At 36.5% G+C, this 22056-nt stretch overlaps 4 protein-coding genes across 7 annotated transcripts; 2 read left to right on the top strand and 2 right to left on the bottom strand.

Annotated features, from left to right (window-relative positions):
• The first annotated feature begins 6299 nt into the window (after positions 1–6299).
• Positions 6300–10190, top strand: LOC118644147. The gene is made up of 11 exons (XM_036288338.1): positions 6300–6846; positions 6933–7063; positions 7194–7274; positions 7546–7902; positions 8067–8153; positions 8487–8531; positions 8615–8788; positions 8963–9049; positions 9173–9217; positions 9301–9370; positions 9504–10190. The coding sequence occupies exons 4-11, from the start codon at positions 7588–7590 to the stop codon at positions 9683–9685; spliced, it is 1005 nt and encodes a 334-aa protein (XP_036144231.1). The 5' UTR covers positions 6300–6846; positions 6933–7063; positions 7194–7274; positions 7546–7587; the 3' UTR covers positions 9686–10190.
• LOC118646063 (putative nuclease HARBI1) lies at positions 10113–13892 on the bottom strand. 4 transcript variants are annotated; one of them, XM_036288336.1, is made up of 9 exons: positions 13749–13892; positions 13476–13612; positions 12817–12986; positions 12530–12623; positions 12237–12427; positions 11585–11720; positions 11279–11423; positions 10938–11132; positions 10113–10673 (listed from the first exon to the last, which is right to left on the bottom strand). In XM_036288336.1, the coding sequence occupies exons 3-9, from the start codon at positions 12960–12962 to the stop codon at positions 10495–10497; spliced, it is 1086 nt and encodes a 361-aa protein (XP_036144229.1). In that variant the 5' UTR covers positions 12963–12986; positions 13476–13612; positions 13749–13892; the 3' UTR covers positions 10113–10494. The 4 variants fall into 4 exon arrangements, with proteins under 4 accessions (XP_036144229.1, XP_036144228.1, XP_036144227.1 ...); XM_036288335.1 differs by having other exon boundaries at positions 12817–13009; positions 13476–13886; XM_036288334.1 differs by having other exon boundaries at positions 13476–13885.
• A 4561-nt stretch (positions 13893–18453) lies between these two features.
• LOC118646362 lies at positions 18454–19647 on the top strand. Its single transcript, XM_036289061.1, has one exon. It carries the CDS (start codon positions 18454–18456, stop codon positions 19645–19647), a length of 1194 nt encoding a protein of 397 aa, XP_036144954.1.
• A 322-nt stretch (positions 19648–19969) lies between these two features.
• On the bottom strand, positions 19970–20788 carry LOC118646182. The gene has a single exon (XM_036288541.1). The coding sequence runs from the start codon at positions 20488–20490 to the stop codon at positions 20008–20010; it is 483 nt and encodes a 160-aa protein (XP_036144434.1). The 5' UTR covers positions 20491–20788; the 3' UTR covers positions 19970–20007.
• Positions 20789–22056: the final 1268 nt, after the last annotated feature.

The raw sequence follows: 22056 nt of genomic DNA, 5'->3' as shown, positions 1-22056 counted from the left end.
TCATCACCATACTATCCTTTCACTTTTTATCTCGTATTATTTAAAAATAAAAAATAAAAAATAAAAAAATAAAAATTTAGTCAGTCTCTCTTACATTTGTCTACTCATCGCCATACTATCCTTTCACTTTTTATCTCGTATTATTTAAAAATAAAAATTAAAAATAAAAAAATAAAAATTTAGTCAGTCTCTCTTACATTTGTCTACTCATCGCCATACTATCCTTTCACTTTTTATCTCGTATTATTATTATTATTATTATTATTATTATTATTATTATTATTATTATTATTGTTATTATTATTATCATTATATATATATATATATATATATATATATATATATATATATATCATAGTTGACATGTTTGCTGAAAAACTTAAGAATACGTTTAATATTCACTCTCCAAAAAATTTCTTTATTACGATTGAGCATACGTCAAAGCTCAGACGGTTCACAGACTTCAAAGATCACGTTACTATTTACAAATAGTATGGGTATATATGACGATACCCTTAAAGCATCCCTTTAGAACTAAGAATCATGGGTTCGAGTTATAGTCGGTTTGTCAAAACGTGAAACCTACACAAATTTTCAACGCGGGTTAAACGAATCTGCATTTTTACATATAATGGAAAATTTCGAACAAGTGGAACGCGAACTCTTAGAACAAGTAAATGGAGTTGCTACATTGAGCGAATTTTTTACATGGCTACAACAATGTGAGGAATGCATCGAACAGCTCGGGGAACGCAATCGTGCCAAGCGTCTTCGACTGGCTGTTGGACAGAGACAATCTTTGGTAGCGAGAATCGCGCGACTCGAGGGTGAAAAAACGCGACTGCAAAGACGTTTTATACACGTAGGTGGTAATTACGCGAGCACTAGTGACAATAGCGATAACGCGAGACTTGAGTGGCGTGAAATAGATACTGCGTTCAAGAGCCGTATCTTAACCGGTGTAATAATTAATGTGCATCACATCGAACCACGTCAATTTTTAGAAGAAGCTAAAAACATTGTGCTCGAGCGAGTGCGGGAGGCAATAAACGTACACGGTAGTGTAAAAGTAAATACCGCATTCAATGGCGAATTTGTAGCGGGGGATAAACGTGCCAACAAGAGTGTGAATACAAAAAATTATGCATTCTTCCAAGTATCAGATTTAAACGAATGGTACGAGCGATATGTTATCGAGGCCACGTTGACATCGCTCGATGAATTCCAAGAGCGTGACAGCGGGTGGGCGTTGTCGCGTATATTAAATTTAACTGTAAATATAAATAAATACAATCCAATGCGTGCGGGATGTCAGATTACATTACCGAAGCATATTATGTTAAAAAGAGCGGTGATTAACGTGCAATCAGAAGACAATGCGTGCTTCGCATGGTCGGTGGTTGCTGCTTTGCATCCTACACAAGATCATCCTGCTCGGAAATCATTGTATCCGCATTACAGTGCGATTCTGAATTTCGGAGACATAGAGTTTCCAGTCGCGCTGAAGGATATTAGAAAATTCGAACGACTTAACAATAATATTTCAATCAACGTATATGGCATCGAAGAGGATAGATTTGCCCCCCTGCGACTCTCTGACGAAAAGAAGGAGAAGCATGTAAATTTGTTATACATGCAAGATAACGATGGCAACGTGGGACACTTTATGCTGATAAAAAATTTATCCCGACTTATAAGCTCGCAATTGAGCAAAAATAAATGCAGAAAATACATTTGTGATCGGTAAGTAATAATTCTTTTATAAAAACGTGTTTATAATTTTATTAAATAGTAAAAATAAAATTTCTTTGTTATTCGCAGGTGCTTGCACTACTTCGATTCCGAAGAAAAATTACAATTGCATGCTGTAGACTGCCATCGGATGAATGACTGTGCCATACTATTGCCGAGTGAACAGAAAAAGTGGTTGAAGTTCCGTAACCACAAGAACAAGGAACGGCTTCCCTTCGTCGTGTACGCTGATTTGGAGTGCATACTGCAAAAGACGCAACCTGACACGGAACGAGGGTCGTATACATACCAGCATCACCAGGTATTCAGCATTGGCTATTACGTGCGATGTTCGTACGACGACGCGTTATCCGTGTATCGGTTTCGTCGTGATCCCGATTGCATATCATGGTTCGCGAAACAATTAGAAGAATTGGCGCATAACGTTAAGGCTCGTTTATCCGCTAATGTTCCCATGAACACGTTGTCGAAGGAACAGTGGCAGGCGTACCGTAGCGCAACGCATTGTCACATCTGTGATAAACCGTTTACGCCAGATGATACGCGGGTGCGCGATCATTGTCATATAACCGGTAGATATCGTGGTCCCGCGCATTTAAATTGTAATCTAAATTATAAAAATTCATTTTATATTCCAATAGTTTTTCACAATTTATCCGGTTACGATTCACATTTTATAATAAAGGAAATAGCAAGCGCGTTCGAAGGCTGCGTTAATCTGCTACCAATAACAAAAGAAAAGTATATTTCTTTTACTAAATTTGTTAAAGATACTACCGAAAAAGACTCGCGAAATTATATAGGGTTACGATTTATAGATTCATACAGATTCCTTAACACCAGTCTCGATAAATTAGCATCGTATCTCAATATCGATAAATTAAAAATTGTACGGTCTGAATTTGCAAACCTATCTAATGAAGAATTTAGTTTATTAACTCGAAAAGGTGTATTTCCCTACGAGTACGTAGATTGCGTAAATAAGCTGCAGGACACGTGTTTACCGCTGCGCGAATCTTTTTTCAGTTCTTTGACTGGTGATACGGTATCTGAGAGCAATTACGTGCACGCCGAAAACGTCTGGAGGCGATTCTCCATCCATACCTTAGGCGAATATAGCGATTTATATTTGAAAACAGATGTTTTATTATTAGCGGATATTTTTGAAAATTTTCGCGACACGTGTATCAAAAGTTATGGTCTCGATCCCGCGCATTATTACACATTACCGGGTTTCACGTGGGACGCCATGCTGAAACATACACGTGTCAATTTTGAGCTACTTATAGATATCGATATGGTATTGTTTATAGAACGCGGTATACGTGGCGGTCTCAGCCAATGTTCAGGCAGATATGCGCGAGCTAATAATAAGTACATGCAATCGTACGACTTATCAAAACCATCATCATATTTGATGTACTTTGACGTTAATAATTTGTATGGATGGGCAATGTGTTAACCTTTGCCTTACGCTAAATTTCAATGGGTTGAAGATATTTCAAATTTTGACGTAAACGCGATTGCCACAGATTCGCCCACGGGTTACATTCTCGAAGTCAATATCGAGTATCCACAACACCTTCACGACGTGCACGCCGATCTACCATTCTGCCCAACGCGCGACAAACCGCCCGGTACGCGAGAGGAGAAACTGCTTGCAACTGTTTACGATAAAAAGCGTTACATTATTCATTATCGTAACCTGCAGCAGTGCATGCGCCACGGTCTTCGCGTAACACAAATACACCGCGTATTACAATTCTCCCAATCTGCATGGCTTTGCGAGTACATAGAATTAAACACACGATTTCGAACTCTCGCGAAAAACGACTTTGAAAAAAATTTATACAAACTCATGAACAACGCAGTATTCGGTAAAACAATGGAAAATGTACGCAATCATGTTAATGTAAAACTTTTGACGAAATGGGAGGGACGGTACGGCGCGGAAGCAATGATCGCTAGACCGAATTTTCACAGTAGAAGCATATTTTCAGAGCTTTTAATCGCTATCGAATTGCGTAATCTCGAGGTGAAATTCAACAAACCGATCTACGTAGGGATGTGTATACTCGACATATCAAAAATCTGCTTGTACGAATTTCACCACGAGTACATGCTACCGCTGTATCACGACAAATGTAGAGTTATGTACACCGACACCGACAGTCTCGTATACCACGTCGAGTGCGAGAATATTTATGAAAACATGAGGCACGATATTGCTAGATTCGACACGAGCGATTATCCGATCGACAACGCGTACGGTATGCCTCTTGAGAATAAAAAAGTACCAGGTTTAATGAAAGACGAGAACAATGGTGCCATCATGACAGAGTTCGTTGGACTAGGAGCAAAGATGTACGCGTTGAAGGTGGATGGGAAAAAGGATACTAAAAAGGCTAAAGGTGTCAAGAGCAGCGTCGTCGCGCGAACTATAACATTTGACGATTACACGCGCTGTCTCCACAACGAAATCGAACTGACACGTCGCCAGTCATGTATACGGTCCAAGTTGCACGAAGTATACACGGTATCCGAAAAGAAAATCGCTCTAAGTCCGTACGACAACAAACGATATCTCATACCGGATTCAACCGAAACGTTGCCGTTGGGACATTGGAAGATACCCCTATAATATATATATATATATATATTTTGTATTGTACACGTATTTTACATTTTATATAATGTATTTTACATTTTACATATATTTATTAATTTTACATTTTGCGATTCAAGTATTTTATACTTTGCGTTTTATGTATTTTACATTTTACATGTATTTTATAGTTTTTCATTTGTGTTATATATATATACGTTTTACACTTATTTTGTATTTTATATTTCAGCGTTTCATGTATTTTATATTTCACACGTATTTTATATATCTAAACTTATATGAAATAAGATTTTTTACATGTATTACATATTAAGGATGATGGAAGGATAATAAAGATGTTGTTTTTATTATTATGTGTCACAAACATTTATTTTTATATAGCTACATTGTATTTTTATATGAGTATAATAAAAAAATTTGCATGAATTAAATGACATTGTCTTTGTGTATCCATGAATTATGCGATCCATCGAATCCTAACCACTTTACGTAGACCTCGTCACCCTTCCTGCGCAATATTTTCTCCACAAGAAATACATCAGGATGAGTCGCACGATGCAACTCGTGCTCATAGAACGCTCCAGCTATAGATTTTCCACGATAATCCTCGAGTAGATAGGTTACGGGATTAGTATGTTGCACTTTAATAATCTTAAACACCTCGGTTGTCCAATTTGGCGTGTAACCCTTCTCAAAAACCGTCTTGTACTTGCTCACGCGTACTGAATCGCCCATTTTAAATCTCGCTGGACCCACGATCTTTATAGCGCTGTATACTGTAGCCAAGAGTCTTTTAGCCACAGCGGGGGTTACGTCGACGGGTCGCATACCGATAGTTCGATGCTTTCGAGTATTGTAATTCAACACGAGACGTGGTAACAGGTCAATCCACTTGTAATTGCCGTAAAGTGTAAATTGCTTCCACATATCGTTCTTCAGCGTGCGGTTAAACCGCTCAACGACCGACGCCTTCATTATAGAGTACGTAGAATAATGATTGATATCATGTTTTTTCAAGAGTTTCTGCACGTCGACGTTGTAAAACTCCTTCCCCATATCAGTTTGCAAGTTTTTCGGATGTCTACTGCTCTCTCCCATTATCTCAGCAATAGCGTTAGCCGTCTCACTTCCACCCTTGCTCTTGAGCGGTATAGCCCACGCATACTTGCTCAACACATCGATGACAGTCAGTATATAGTGATAGCCTTTGTTGAAACGCGAATACGGATGCATCTCGACAATATCTGCCTGCCACAAGTCGTCGTATCCTCGAACTATAACACGTCTTCGTGGAAAATTTCTTCTTGCAGGAGCGTGCAGTTCCTCGACGAGTCGCAACCTCTCAGAACTAACATGTCGATCGGATTTTAATGATCTCATGTTTGTTTCACGTTCGTTTAACGTTTGTTTCACGTTCTTTCACGTTCTTTTACGTTCTTTTACGTTCGTTTCACGTTCTTTTACGTTCTTTCACATTCGTTTCACTTCTTTCACGTTCGTTTCACGTTCTTTTACGTTTGTTTCACGTTCTTTTACGTTCGTTTCACGTTCTTCCACGTTTGTTTCACGTTCTTTCACGTTCGTTTCACGTTTTTTTACGTTCTTTTACGTTTTTTTTCAAGTTCTTTTACGTTTGTTTCACGTTCTTCCACGTTTGTTTCAAGTTCTTTCGCGTTCTTTTACGTTTGTTTCACGTTCTTTTACGTTCGTTTCACGTTCTTCCACGTTTGTTTCACGTTCTTTCACGTTCGTTTCACGTTTTTTCACGTTCTTTTACGTTTTTTCACGTTCTTTTACGTTTTTTCAAGTTCTTTTACGTTTGTTTCACGTTCTTCCACGTTTGTTTCAAGTTCTTTCACGTTCTTTTACGTTCGTTTCACGTTCTTTTACGTTCGTTTCACGTTCTTTCACGTTCGTTTCACGTTCTTTGTTGTTCGTTACCGTCCGTATTGACGTTCGTTGTCGTTCGTATTATCGTTCTTTGTAGTTCGTTAACGTCCGTATTGATATTCGTTGTCGTTTATATTATCGTTCTTTGTCGTTTGTTACCGTTGTCGTTTGTTTATTATTTCTTTCTGTCGTCCTTTAAAAGCCATTCTTTGTCTTCAGGTATCGATCGATTAGTTAGTCGTTCATAGCCATTTCTAGCCTGATTTACAACTGTTTTGTAGCTATCCGATAATCGTTCTTGAGTCGTTTGATAGCGATCCTGTATCGTTTGATAACTACTTGACAATCGCTCCTGGGGGTCGATTCTGTAATTCAAGTGAGTTCACTCACTTTTCGCACTTTCATCTCATATGAGTTTGTTCGCGCGATTCTGTAACGTCAAAGTGAAAAGACGAAATCACTAGTGTGTCACCATGGGGGAAAACGTTTTGTAAGCTCTGAAATGTGAAATCATAACCATTAAAAAATTTATTTATGATTCTCGTGAACGCACGTGAACGTGAAAACTCTTTCATCAGGTAAATATGTTGTCTTTATTGTTAAGTATCAAAAACAATTCATATAACTGTTTTATAACAGTTTATACTTATGATTCTTTTTACAGTAATTTTTTTATAATCAAAGAAAATGAATGTGACGGAGAAACAGAAACAAATACTTATAAATTTTATGCGTTCTCATCCCGACTTTAGAAGAGGATGATTACGATATAATCGCGAAAATAAAAGGAAACTAGTATGTGATTTTATAAGTTATATATATATATATATATATATGAAATAAAATATTTTTACAAACGCTAAATGATGGAAATAATAAATTGTAAATAAAAATTACACAATCAATAAGAATATGTTTTTTACAGGATGAATTATGGGACGAGGTGACAACAGCTCTCAACAGTGCAGGCTGTGGCCCTAAAAAGTTGCCAAAAGACTGGGCAAAGGTACACACATACACACACAATAGATATTTATGCAACTAGTGTGGTAAATTGGTTAATTGCCTGTAAGTATGGAATATGGACACACGAGCCGAAGGCAAGTGTGTCCATCTGTACGGGCGGGCAATAGCAGATCCACACATGTCGCATTAAGAAAAAGAGAAAGATTTTTCTCTTTTTCAGTATATATTCCTATGCTTAATATTTTTTTATTGTGCTTAGGGCTTTAATATACATAATTATCTTATTAATGGTCATGCTTTCTTTGTTACAGACATGGCGTGATTGGAAGGCCAATTTGTTGAAAAGGGTAGCCATGTATAAATGTTACGCAACAGGTACTGGAGGAGGACCAGCAAAAACTTTAGATACAAGTCCTTCTGAAGATGACTTGTTAGAGTTCCTCACCCCTGAAGCCAGTGGAATGGATGATATTCCTGAAGCAGGAGTTATTAGCAATTCGTTCTGTCCTGACAATAATTCATTATCAGATTCTTTGACTTCGCAAATGAATGAAAATTTTGTCTCCCAGAGTCCGAACTTCACTTCTAATCTAACGATTAGAAAGCCTTTGATGCCGCAAGATCAACAGAACAGGCAAATCAATAAGGAATTACTTAGTCAACGCAAAGTAACAGCAATATAACGTTAATATTATAATTTTCTATTTAACAATGTTACTGCAATATAACATGTTAATTATAATAGTTGTATTGTTGTTATATTATTAAATAGAAAATTATAATGTTAATGTTATATTATTATTACTTCATATTTAAGACTGAATCCTTGTAGACTTTGCAGAATTTGCAGACGTTTAAGAGTACCAAATATTCAAAGAAACTACAAGATGCGACTTCTTTTCGGCAGATTAATGTTGAGGTAATATTATTTTACTATAGTTCTAAAATTAATTAATATTAAATATATGTATCTAATTTTTACATATATATTATTTATATATACAAAATTGAAAGCTTTCGCAGTGTACATGATTATTTGATTTTGTTTCCAAATTTAACCCACGTGCATTCGTGATTAGATTCCGATGTGAACTTCAATTTACTTCTTCAGATATAAATAACTAGATACTGAAACATGTATTAAGATTGTTCTTTTTTAAAGTAAGCTGAAATGTTTACGAAACGTCGGAATTAAATCACGAATATATATGGTATGAATAATAATTTATGTATTAATATTATTAAATTTTAGGAAGATCCCTGCCACAGCGATATAATAAATGTCGATGCAGATTTTGTATGTTGCTTTATATATGGATTTATTCCTTATAAAGTAATAAATATGGCAGTATGTAATAAAGATATTTTGTTCCATTTTAGATATCTTCTAATGAACTCAAAGGAAATGTAAGAGATTCTTTGACTTCGCAAATGAAAGAAAATTTTATCTCTCAGAGTCCAAACTTTACTTCTAATTCAACGATTAGAAAGCCTTTGATGCCGCAAAATCAACAGAGCGGGCAAACTACTAAGGAGTTACTCAGTAAACACAAAGTAACAGCAATATAGTTAATATTATAATTAATATTATAATTTTCTATTTAACAATGTTACTGCAATATAACATGTTAATTATAATAGTTGTATTATTGTTATATTATTAAATAGAAAATTATAATATTTATGTTACATTATTATTATTTAATATTTAAAACTGAAACCTTGTAGACTTTGCAGAATTTGCAGACATTCAAGAGTACCAAATATTCTCAGAGACTACAGGATACGACTTCTTTCCGGCAGATTAATGTTGAGGTAATATTATTTTACTATAGTTTTAAAATTAATTAATATTAAATATATGTATCTAATTTTTACATATATATTATTTATATATACAAAATTGAAAGCTTTTACAGTGTTTTTATTATTTTTTAGGAAAATTCCTGCCACAGCGATATAATAAATGTCGATGCAGATTTTGTATGTTGCTTCATATATAGATTTATTTCTTGTAAAGTAGTAAATATGGCAGTATGTAATAAAGATATTTTATTTTATTTCAGATATCTTCTAATGAACTCAAAGAAAATGTAAAAGACACACAAAAAAACAGGAAATGTTCTAACGACGAAAGTAAGTTAAAGTAAATTCTTCCTTTTTTAAGATGATATTAATAATATTTTACTTTACTTTATTTGACTCTTTAACATTCTATTATTGAAGAAAAGCGATATTAATAACATAAAATTATTAAATTAATTTTCAGATACTAGTAACAAGAAAATAAAGCAAGATGTAAAACACTTGTTAAAGCAATATACCTGTGATAACTTTAATAATAACGAGCAAATGTTGCAAATAAAACAAGAAAAATTAGCCATAGCCAAAGAAGACTTAGAATTTAAAAAAAAGCACACCAAGAGAATACCAAATTACTTACATTATTAACTGAAAAGGTGGACGAATTATTAAATGTTACTAAAGCTATTATTCCACAATACTTGGAATAAGTGCACTTGTTTACGATTATTCACTTTTTAAATTGTTTTGAACTGCAATACTTATATAATGGGATTTCTTAAATTTTAATCTATTTTTATTTTACTGTTTATGTAAGATACATTGATAATAGTCGTTTGTTATACTTACGTTTGTATGAAATATGATTGTAAAATGGAGTGGAATATATTGCGAAGACACTAAGTAGAAAGTAAGTCGAAAAGAATTTGTTGCTTTATTTTAATAATGCAAAAGCCAAAGTGTTATAGAAAACGTTCTTGTAAACTTAGTTATCCATAGGTCCATATGTTTTGCAATTAAACTGTAAAACACATTTTTAGAATATTATGTAAGAAATGAAAGTCATAATATATTAGTTTAATATTTCTTTTATGTATTGTTTAATGTACATAGATAATCTTCTCTCTGTCAAATAAAATGTACATGTATAAAATTTAAATGTGTACTTGAAACAAGACTATTTATAATGTACATGGTATAATTTTTATTGTAATCTAAATTGTAATCTAAAAACTTGACGGATGAAATATTCTATTTTATTTTTCTTTAAAATATTCTGTTAATGATTGATTTCGTCAAAGTAGAATATCCTGTATATACTATGATGTATTTACATTTGCTGAGTATTTTTTAGCTGAGTATTTTTATTTTTAACTTAAATTTTCAAGATTAATCAGCATATATTAAAATAATCAAATGTTTTTACAATAAAATATCACTAAAATACCAATGAATTATTAATTGGTAAAATACCACTGGATTACTCTATTTCGAACTTGTTCTCCATGTTCTTCATCAACATCATTATATGGTATCGGTGGTATAACATCTAGTTCATCTAAATATGTTTCCTCATTAGGAACCCTCCATCTAATTGCCATATTGTGCAGGACGCAACATGCATTGACAACGAGAGCTGTAAGAAAGTATTTCACAAACGTATATACATTGAAATAAATAATAGAATTATAAAATAGTAACTACCTACATTCAAAATAACATAGTAAATAATCTGGTGATCTAATCTAACTATAAAAAGAAAGTTAAATAATATAATTACTTTATCATAAAGAAATTTATAAAATAAAATATATCAAAAAATATCTATAAAAAATTATAGTTTACAGAAATTTATAAAAATAAAATCTATAAAATAATTTGAAAAATGAAGTGATATTACCAGCAAATTGTGGACTATAATGTAGAGCTCGTTCTTTTCGTAAGCAACGCCAACGACCTTTTAAAATGCCAAAACAGCGCTCTATAGCTGAACGAGTTCGAACATGGTGATCTGTGTATCTTGCACCTGGAGTTCCTTCTACTTCATTTAATTTGGGCGTTAGCAGAAAAGGTAGAAGAGGGTACGCAGAATCACCTAGAATGTGCATACAATGTTAGCCTTTTAATATTATTTATTTCAAAATAAAAGAAAAAATTAATACCGTTAAAAAAGTTCAGTGAAGTTATGAATACAATTATGTTTGTGTATTAATATTTTTATTGCATGATGTAGTTATTTACCTAGAAGCCAGGAATTTGTTTCACCTTCTCTGTGCCTCCTTTCTAAATAAGCAAATATTCTTGAGGACCGTAACACACGAGCATCGTGTGTTCGGCCACAATGGGCACTATTTACGGCAAGAATTTCGCACTCAGAATTACAAATCTGAAATTACATTTACTATTTAGTAATTATTTGTTATTATTGTATATAAAAAATTATCTTTTTATGTTGCATACATTAATCATAAATATAAATGCTGAATGTTTCTTTTTAACGTCCTCTATACTTCCTCTATATTTTTATATAAATACTTATATACTTACCATTAACACATTTAGCGAATGATATAACTTTCTATTAATGAATAAATGTTCTCTCTCAGCTTCGGGTGGAAAAATGGCAATATGTGTTCCATCGATTGCTCCGATTACTCCTGGAAAACCACCGTTTCTAAAAAATCTGAAAAAAGTGATTTTTATAAAATATTTTCCAAAATCAAGTAAATTATAGTATAAAAGTTCATGATAAATTGAATAGTAAAAGTGCATGTTTTTTTAAATAGAATTTTAAGTAAAAGTTTATAAAGGTATAAAGATAAAAATCATAAGCGTTCATTAAAGTCATTATGTCCATATGTCATCCATCGTAGTGTTCCAAATTTAATATTATTACACGCACGACACAGACACACATACATGACACACAGATAAATGACTTTAACAAATACTTATAAGTGGTCATACTTTAAATCTTTATACTTAAAAAGTATAAAGTATTTCATAAGAAAAAAATGGCATTTCTATTACTTAATTCTTCATCAATTTTCGCGCTGTTATCTTCTTACCTTCGATTTTCGGGATATATATATATATATATATATATATATATATATATATATACATAGAATCCCTGTATATCCTTGTTCACCCTATATATAGAACTATTAATTACTTATTACTATTAATTAATTATTACCCTTGTTTGATTTCTTCAATTCTGTCTGCAGTTACTGGAAAACGAATCCAGTTGTTCATTACATTATTCAATGCATTGACAGTTGCATGAAGAGAACGACTTAATGAAGTTTGGGACATGCAAGTAAGAAAATCTTGACCAACATTTCTTTGGTAGGATCCTGTTGCAAAGAAGCTTAACGATGCCAATATCTAAAATAAAATAACATATTAAATCAAGATTTAAAAAATTATTAAGAAATTATTAAGAAATTAATGCTGCTAAATAAATAAATAATTTTAAATATATTTTACCTGCAATTCATAAGATATCGCAGTTATTCGCGATTTCTCAGGCATAAATGGAATCAATTCTGCAATTAGTGTACGAGTTGTATCCTTCGTCAGTCTAAAATATATAAAAAGCATGTAATCATGTGCTGCAATAAACATTTGTTATTATTAAAAGCTTTAAGGGCACATTCAAAAACCAGGAAATTTTTGTGAAAATCTTGAATATATGTGACATGCACTATAGTGTTTTGAGTAAAATTTTCCTTGAAAAAAATGTTTTAGAACGTAGCCTAAATATAGAAACTTACCTGTATAGCTTACAAAATTCATTATCGGGAACCAAGAAAGGATCTGAGACATCTCTAAGTGTCCTTCGCATTACTCTCATAACTTGGTTATCATTTTCTTCGTCATCGTCATCAAATAAAATAATTGCAGCCATGAACATTGCCATGTTTTATTGAAGAACTTGAAAGTGCTAAAAAAATATAAGTTAAAGTCCTGTAAAAAGTTTATTAAAGTGATAATCTCTTTCTTTTAAATTTAAATTATAAATATTCTCAATAAATTATGGTAAAAAAGAAACAATAATGAGGCATCGCAAATGTAACACTTTCACCCAATTATAATTGTAATTGTAATTGTAATTATAATTATAATTGTATCACGACCCAACGACATTCTCCTTGGAATTCGCAAGATAAATAACAATAATGAGTGTGTTTGATATAGAATATAAATTTATATTTTAAATAATTTTTTATAAGTGTTTATATTGTTTTAATCAATACGACTATATTGTTTCAACCGAAAAATATTATGTCAAAGTTTTATTACCCTAATTGGGTATTAAAAAAATTAGTTAATAAACATTCAGTGATTTTGTTCACTGAATAGTTATCACACCTAACTAGAGATTATAAATTAATGATTTTTAATTAATAATGATTAATGGATCAATTCTAACCTTAATTACAGAACGCGTCGAAAAATGTGTACTTGCTGTCGCGATCGCGAATGTGATGCTCCTTGTTTTCTTTCTCGTTCTATCTTCCAGTTTTCTCTCTCGGATCTCACCATTCGACAAGAAATTTCGCATTTACACTATGATGAAAGTTACAGAATCAAGATTTGTGAGTTGGCTCGCATGTTCACCACGATAAAAGTTACAGAATCGACCCCCTTAACCGTTCGTTGTTGATTCAGAAATTTTTCGAAATTATTCGTTAGACGTTCGTACCCGTCTCTTCGTCGTTCATTGCCGCTCATTGCTGTTCGTTGTTGTTTCTGACTCAGCTTTTATAATCGTACGTTGAAGTTCGTTTATCGCAATCTGCAACGCTCGCACGTCCTTCTCAAGTGAAGTCAACCTCTCGTCTGATTCTTTCTGGTGGTTCATCAAGGTTTTAATATACTGATCCACGTATAGTTTGTTGGCAGCGTCGGTATTAATTTCAGGCTGCGCTAGACGGCGAATCTTGCGCAATCTCGCGTCAAAGTCTGTTACAACGCAACACAGAGCGTTTTCACGCACATAATTTCTCACTATACCGCTCCAATGATGATACGAATCGTCGGTGTCGTTTCTCAGTTTGGATAGCCCAAATTTGTCGATCGGCATTTTTCGATATGAGATGACGGCGATCAACTGATTCGTTTCAACGTTCTCCACGTTAATTTATAATAAGACCGGCCTCGCGAAGTTCCTCGATGATAGACAGCATCTCGTTGTCGTGTGCGTTGTGACCAGCTTGACGCGAAGCTTCGAGCAATCGTATGCGATCCACTAGCTCGTTAGGATCATCCCAGTGCTGGTAATCGATCGCGTTATCATTTAATGTCATAGCGTTAGGTAATCCTTTTCCAACCGTAAATTCGTTTTTTAATAACGGTGAAATTACATATTTATACTTGTATCCCTTGTTGCTCAATAATCGACCGTGTGCAATGTGATTGCGTTTATGTGCGTTTGTAGCCAGCAATATGTTTTTATACTTTCGTTTATCATTTTCCGTGTAGAGAGAATCATCGGGATATCTCTTAAAAATTAGCTCGTAAAGACCGGGTGTGCCAACGTAGCGCATGCCATCGACAATTATGTTATCTTCACCGTCCACGTCAAACTTTTTACTACCAAGCATCATTCCATCCTTGCCCAGATAAACACCGTACACGATATCTATAATTTTCTTTTTTTCACCACGACCGCTGAGAAAATCTCCGATGTACTCTCGACTTAGCGGACCAAAGTGCTGTAACAGCGCTTTTCGACCCTCCGACGTTTGCATGTGATTTCGAACGGTCACCGCAAATGAATCGTCCACAGTTTCGAAAACATCGTTTTCAAGCAATCTGGATATCGTTGGGTTTGCAGTTACCGTACGCGGCGTGGACGCTATTGTAGGCAAATCCATTGCATCGTTTGACATATGCTGCTGCTGCTCTTGCTGTATCGATGGTAAATCTACCGCGTCGTTTAATGTATGCCGCATAAGTTTGTACGATTCGTTTAAGATGTGATCCATCGAAGTGTTTTTTCGTTTCCTCTTTATCTTACTCTGTATCGTATCTTTCTGAGCGAACGATGTTTCAACGCTTACATCATCATCACGCGGTTCGTCTTTTATTGTGTGCGTACTGAATTGTCGATGATCTTTTGCAGCGGCTTAATGAGAGGCTCAAAGTGCTTCTTAGCCGCGATATCCTCCTCGATCCTACCGGTCTTTAAGGCACGATGTTTTTTTCGAATCGATTCACTCGTTTTCTCAATTTCCCTTGCAATTTTTTCACGCTCGTGTATATCTTTGTTCTCAGCCATGTTGATGTTTGTCCAACGTTAACGTATCGATAACAACTAACCGCTCCGTGGTACCGCGAACTCGTTAAATCCTCTTCTGTATCGTCCATTAGCAAGTTCACTGTCCTTGTCTATCACTAGAAATCCATAATCATGCTGCCAACAATCGCGGCACAATGTATAAAAATCATCGTACGTCATATCGGTATTCACGTGATCGTTGTATACGTGCTTTAAGTTCGTATTATCCTGCTTGAACAAGATCAGTAGGTTTGCGTTGTCACGTATAAGATGTTTAGGTATTCTAGCATACGTCTGACAGAGATAAAAGCAGTCGACATTTGAATGTCTGCCCATCGCAAAGTATTCTCTTATCATATCTTGCTTGTCGCACGCTACGTCATCAAACACGAAGATTGAGTTTGGACGCGCCTCGCTCGGAGGAATGACATCACTATTATTAGAGAATGTAAAGTAACCGATTTCATCGATTGGTGTTAACAAACTCTCCAAATATCGATATTTCGGCTGTTGCAACGATTTCGAGTACACGTACACGTTTTCGAAACGTACGCTGTGCGGACTTTCCAACAAGCTTATGATAACGTTGGTTTTACCACAATTCGAGGGTCCGCAAATAATCGCACGTATAGTACTCGGTAGCATTTCACCATGCTTACGTTTCCCACCGCTATCACCTATTAGTGACAACCTGTCATCATAATTTGTAACGCGTATCGCCAGCGGTTGTCGTACGAACTTCATTTTTCTACTAGATAAAAGGGTAAGATCGAACGCCTATTTATATGCATGCAAAACCGCGAATCGTTCAGTAGCAAAGATGTTCGTGCTGTTATCACATCCCTCCGATATTCTTAATTTAAGCATCGCTCAGTTGCAATTTATATCGAAACCTGTTCTGTTACAAGTGTATGGTAACTACCTCGATCACGTATGGCATAAACTTCCGAAACATATAAAAGCGGATTCTGAAGTTCAAAGCTATCGCCGCTGCAACGAGCATTACAATCAACCGTGGCAGAGAACGCACATCGACGGTCCCGCACCGTTGATAAAGAATTGTAGCGAATGCCGACGGGTTGTGGTTTATTAAATCACGTGATAAACGCGCTTCCTTTTGAGCTACATATCCCTGGATATCAGTTTTGCGGCCCAGGAACGCACTTGGAAAAGCGATTAGCCAGAGGCGATCAGGGTATAAATCCACTGGACGCAGCGTGTCGTGAACACGATATTGCTTATTCTCAAAACAACAATCTCACTAAACGACACGTGGCGGACAAGGTACTCGCCGCGAAAGCGCTAGAACGTGTAATTGCTAGAGATTCAACTCTGAAAGAGAAAGCTGCTGCTGCAGCCGTTTGGGCAGCTATGAAAGCTAAAACAAAGATTGGTATGGGCATGAAGAAGACGTCGATAAAGAAAAAGACAACAAAAAAGAAACGAGTACTTCCTACGGTGAAACGAGGCGGTATGTTACCGATTCTACCGATATTGGGTGCGCTCGGATCCATGATTGGTGGAGCGGATGGCGTGGCGAAAGCGGTGAACGACAGCAAAGTCGCGCGACGACAACTCGAGGAGCTGCAGCGTCACAATCGCACGATGGAAGGTCGCGGACTGTATCTTGGTCCGTACACAGATGGACGGGGGCTGTACCTCGCTCCATACAAATCTGGAAAAGGTGTAACATCAAAAGAAAAAAAAACATCGAAAAAGCGTTAAAAATGCCCACGGATGCAATGACGAATGTACAACTGCAGCAACTGGCTATTCGTATGCGTATTCCATACTTTAGAGGAGTTTTCATGCGTAACGCATTACCGATAAGCAGCCCGTGTCGAAACGAGAGCGGTATCGTAAATTTGGATGATGTAACGGGTCCCGGTACTCATTGGGTAGCCTACGCAAAGAGGAACAATCACGTGATATATTTCGATAGTTTTGGCAACCTTCGACCACCTAAAGAACTTGTACGATATTTCGGAAACGATGTGACAAAGATAGAGTACAATCGAACGTCCTATCAAACCTACAATCAAAGTATTTGTGGACAACTGTGTCTACAGTTTCTTCGAACGGTTGATGCGTATGAATTTAAAGCTTGACAACGTGCTATTTAACTCAGTATTCGTTGGACGGTTTTTCAATCATGTCGCTGATACTTACGCTCACCGGAAAGAGCAACGTCCTCGCTACAACCTATTTTCCCGCCATAGATTTGAGCGATGACGATTATGAGCTCGGTCTCATGAATTTTGAGATTTACAACACAATTCCCAACGTAAATGCTTCGAATAATAAATTTTACTTTGACGAAGATGACGTGGAAATTACGATTCCTGAGGGATCGTATGAACTACAGGCTATAAATAAATTTTTGAAACGTACAATTCCACTGAAACGTCGGCAACATGCGATTAACGATGAGGATAAAAAAAACGTGATAACGACGGTGACGATGAAAATGATGATTTCCCGATAGTGCTCCGCGCTAATAACAATACGATAAGAAGCGAGATAAAGTGCGCTTACAGAATAAATTTTAGCAAGCCCAACAACATTGGATCGTTGCTAGGATTTTCTTTAGATCGTATATTACCGCCGCATAAATGGTACAAATCGGACTTACCGATTAATTACGTTGATAATGACTTACCGAACATTATCAACGTAAATATTATCCGCGTAGAGTGTAACGTGACTTCAAGCGCATACAGTAACGATAAGCGCGTGCATACGATACACGAATTTTCTCCGAACGTTGCGCCGGGATATAAGATCTCGGAAATACCGTCGCAGATCATTTATCTACCGATCACCGCACGAAGCATTTCAGATTTGATGATACGCGTCGTCGACCAGCACGGACGATTGCTTGATTTTCGAGGTGAAGAAATTACCGTCAGATTGCACGTACGACGACTACGACGATAACGCATGTGTATGAGATGCTCATATTGAATGGACACGTGAGAGATAACACAACATTTACAAAACCAACATTTACAAACCCGACATTTAGTAGTAAATTTCAACCACCAAGAAAAAACGGTTGCATCACGAAAAAGAAACTTACCGCGTCCAACGTTGCATTTCTACAATCTTTGGGATACGCTGTGCGACAATGACTAACATCTTAAACATCGAGGATGAGCCGATCTTTGACGATCGTATCGTTAAGATTGAAAATCACACGTACAATCCGTTCGCCAACACAACATTCGAATACAGCGATGAGATAAGAATACAACAGCAAGATTTATACACGTTATCGTCCGAAAGTTTTCTATACATCGAGGGAAAACTTACGATAAAAAAACCGGTTGCGGGATCTGATGTGACATTGGGGAATAATTGCGTTGCGTTCATGTTTGATGAGATTCGATATGAACTCAACGGTGTGGAGATTGATCGCAACAGAAACGTTGGAATAACCAGCGCGCTCAAGAATTATATTACTATGTCATCCGACAGAATTATGATTGCAAATAACGCTGGTTGGGAGCCGTGGAATTCTCCGAATGGATACTTTAATTTTTGCGTACCGCTCAATATGCTACTAGGATTTTGTGAAGATTATAGACGCGTGGTGATTAACGCCCGTCATGAGTTGATCTTGATACGCTCGCGCAACGATAATAATTGTCTAGTTGGCGATCCAGCGAGAGAACCTGAAATTGAATTATTCAAAGTACAGTGGCGAATGCCACACGTGCTGCTGAACGAGATAAATAAACTGTCGATGCTGCGTGCTCTAGAAAGCGGGCGATACCTCAGCATGGCTTTTCGTTCGTGGGATCTGTACGAGTTTCCGCTATTACAACGCACAACTAAACATTCGTGGGCCATCAAGACCGCTACTCAGCTCGAGAAGCCGCGTTACGTCATCTTCGCTCTGCAGGCTGGTCGGAAGAATGTTATGCTCGATGACGCGAGCCGATTCGATCATTGCAAACTAACGAACGTAAAACTGTATCTAAACTCAGAATGTTATCCGTACGATGATATGAATCTGGATTTCGATAGAAACAGATGGGCAATTCTCTACGACACGTACACACGTTTTTGTAAAAATTATTATAAATACAATTATCTCGAGCCAAATCAAACTGTCGCAAATTTTCGACATAAAGGTCCGTTTGTGATTATCGATTGCTCTCGACAAAATGAATCGATAAAGAGCGCAACCGTGGACGTGCGCTTAGAGTTTGAATGCAAAGAGAACGTGCCCGCGAGTACCACCGCGTACTGTCTCATCATACACGATCGCGTGGTTCAGTACAACCCGTTGACCAATGTTGTGCGCAAAATTACATAAACAACAAAGTGACGACGCCAGAAGACAATGAATCTCTAAACAAAATGGATATTATGCATGTCTTACGTTATCAGAACCATGTAAACAATTGTGCTTTACAAATGTATTTAAAAAAATATATTTAATTGGTCTAACAATAAATAAAAAAATATGTAAATTTTGTATGTTATTTTATCCTCCATATTTCCTATTTTCCATTTTATTAGTTAACATAATTTTTATTTTGGAATAATAGGTAGGTAGGTCGGAAAAATAATTATAAAAATGTTTTTTTTTAATTTTTCACACCAATACATATTTATTTATTAAAGAAGGTGTATCATATAAATTTTTTAAATTTTCACACAAATACATATTCATTTAATTATTACACAAAGCATCATATAAAATATTATTCACGCCATAGGTCATCAGTTCGCAATCTATGATACAAGTTTTATCGTATCTTTCATTTAATAGCTTTACAGCATCGTGCTTAGTAGTAATATAATTTTGGCGTAAAAGACTTGCAAAATGCTTATACTTATCGCTTACACTATAAGTTTTTTGATGCAACTGGTTATATACATACTCAGCACAGTGTTCGAGTTCATATAAAAATAATATCGTTAACGGTTTCATATATAAACTGGTATTAAGCAGCGTTAATTTTACAATATTCTCATCACGTATTTTTACTATTTCTATTACTAAATCGCAAATTACAAGTCTTGAAGATGGCAAAGTTGACCGCACGAGTCGCTCAATGTCCGCACGTCTCTCGATGAATGCTTTCCATGTTGTATATGGTAAAATTATTTGGCTGCCCTTGTTGTTGCCAAGAATCATCTCCACATATGACATGGACCCCACACTGATTCCGATGTCCAAGTATTTGTAGGCTGTGGTAGTCAAAGCAAATCTCCTCCCCAGGATGGGGTATGTGGAGTATAGCGCAGCTGCGATAATGTTCTGTAAAAAGAATATATAGCGAGTTATAGAAAAATGTAAAATAAATATGAAAAAAGAATTTAAAAGTTATAAATACTTACGGTTTATTGCACGCTTCATTTTGCTGGATCGGAACGTAATAGTTCATCTCGTACGTTTTTTTGAGAGTCTTTCCCCAGTTGTCCGAGCGGTAATGTTGCCGAGAACCTTTGCTATCTGTCTTGTAACGAGCGACTGATGTGGTGATGATGCTGGAGCTCTTCTTCTTATATGCAATACCCCTCCACATGTTTTAATGGCTATGGTTGTGACTATGGTTGCGTGCGTGCGTGCGTGCGTGCGTGCGTGCGTGCGTGCGTGCGTGCGTGCGTGCGTGCGTGCGTGCGTGCGTGCGTGCGTGCGTGCGTGCGTGCGTGCGTGCGTGCGTGCGTGCGTGCGTGCGTGCGTGCGTGCGTGCGTGCGTGCGTGCGTGCGTGCGTGCGTGCGTGCGTGCGTGCGTGCGTGCGTGCGTGCGTGCGTGCGTGCGTGCGTGCGCGTGCGTGCGTGCGTGCCGTGCGTGCGTGCGTGCGTGCGTGCGTGCGTGCGTGCGGTGCGTGCGTGCGTGCGTGCGTGCGTGCGTGCGTGCGTGCGTGCGTGCGTGCGGTGCGTGCGTGCGTGCGTGCGTGCGTGCGTGCGTGCGTGCGTGCGTGCGTGCGTGCGTGCGTGCGTGCGTGCGTGCGTGCGTGCGTGCGTGCGTGCGTGCGTGCGTGCGTGCGTGCGTGCGTGCGTGCGTGCGTGTGTGTGTGTGTGTGTGTGGTTGCAAACTGCGACTGTGACTTTAGATAAACTTTTTTTATTTTTAAGATAAACTTTTTTTTTTTTATTTATTTATTTGTATTTTTATTGTGCACAAACTGGGCACATGTCGTACGGAATTATAACAAACATAGGCTGTCGACAATTTGAACAATATTTACCGTCCAGTATATCAAACGTATCCGTCATATGCTTGCGAAAAGCAGTCATCATGTTGAAATCCGTATCCGCGATTCGCATAATGCATTCGGCACATGCCGAATACGTGCCGCCCGTGGTGTAAAAAAAATAAATCGCGCAATGTTTGTTTTTTTTGTCCAGTTATTGCACGCACTTCTTCAAGCATTAAATGTTTTTCTGCAATAGTTTCACGGAAATCGTCACAGTCGCTTATATATTGGCTATCGTCGGACAGCATACTCTCTTCATCTTCATCCATGATGTCTTCAAAATTGATAGCATCCAACGCATTTTCATGAAATTCATCCACGATGTCTAAAGCATCTTCATCATTCATTTGGTGGAACATATCTACTACATTTCTATGTCTATTTATATTGTTGCCGTCGTTATCTTCAATATTTAAAATTTCAATATCGCTGTCGTCATCTGCGATGTCGATAATTTCTATTTCGTGGATATTAGCCATTTTGTAGAAAACTCTAACGTTCACTTAACTTAACA

The sequence above is a fragment of the Monomorium pharaonis genome, chromosome 6 (genome assembly GCF_013373865.1).
Source record: "Monomorium pharaonis isolate MP-MQ-018 chromosome 6, ASM1337386v2, whole genome shotgun sequence".
In the NCBI taxonomy this organism is placed as follows: domain Eukaryota; kingdom Metazoa; phylum Arthropoda; class Insecta; order Hymenoptera; family Formicidae; genus Monomorium; species Monomorium pharaonis.
This window is presented reverse-complemented; position numbering and strand designations above follow the sequence as displayed.

Coding starts and splice junctions, on each gene's coding strand:
- LOC118644147 (XM_036288338.1), top strand. CDS start 7,588: ATGTATAAATGTTACGCAACAGGTACTGGAGGAGGACCAGCAAAAACT. Junction 7,903..8,066: donor AATTACTTAGTCAACGCAAA/GTAACAGCAATA, acceptor GAATCCTTGTAG/ACTTTGCAGAATTTGCAGAC. Junction 8,789..8,962: donor AGTTACTCAGTAAACACAAA/GTAACAGCAATA, acceptor GAAACCTTGTAG/ACTTTGCAGAATTTGCAGAC.
- LOC118646063 (XM_036288336.1), bottom strand. CDS start 12,962: ATGGCAATGTTCATGGCTGCAATTATTTTATTTGATGACGATGACGAA. Junction 12,624..12,816: donor GAATTTTGTAAGCTATACAG/GTAAGTTTCTAT, acceptor TATATATTTTAG/ACTGACGAAGGATACAACTC. Junction 10,674..10,937: donor TTATAGTCCACAATTTGCTG/GTAATATCACTT, acceptor ACTTTCTTACAG/CTCTCGTTGTCAATGCATGT.
- LOC118646362 (XM_036289061.1), top strand. CDS start 18,454: ATGACTAACATCTTAAACATCGAGGATGAGCCGATCTTTGACGATCGT.
- LOC118646182 (XM_036288541.1), bottom strand. CDS start 20,490: ATGTCATATGTGGAGATGATTCTTGGCAACAACAAGGGCAGCCAAATA.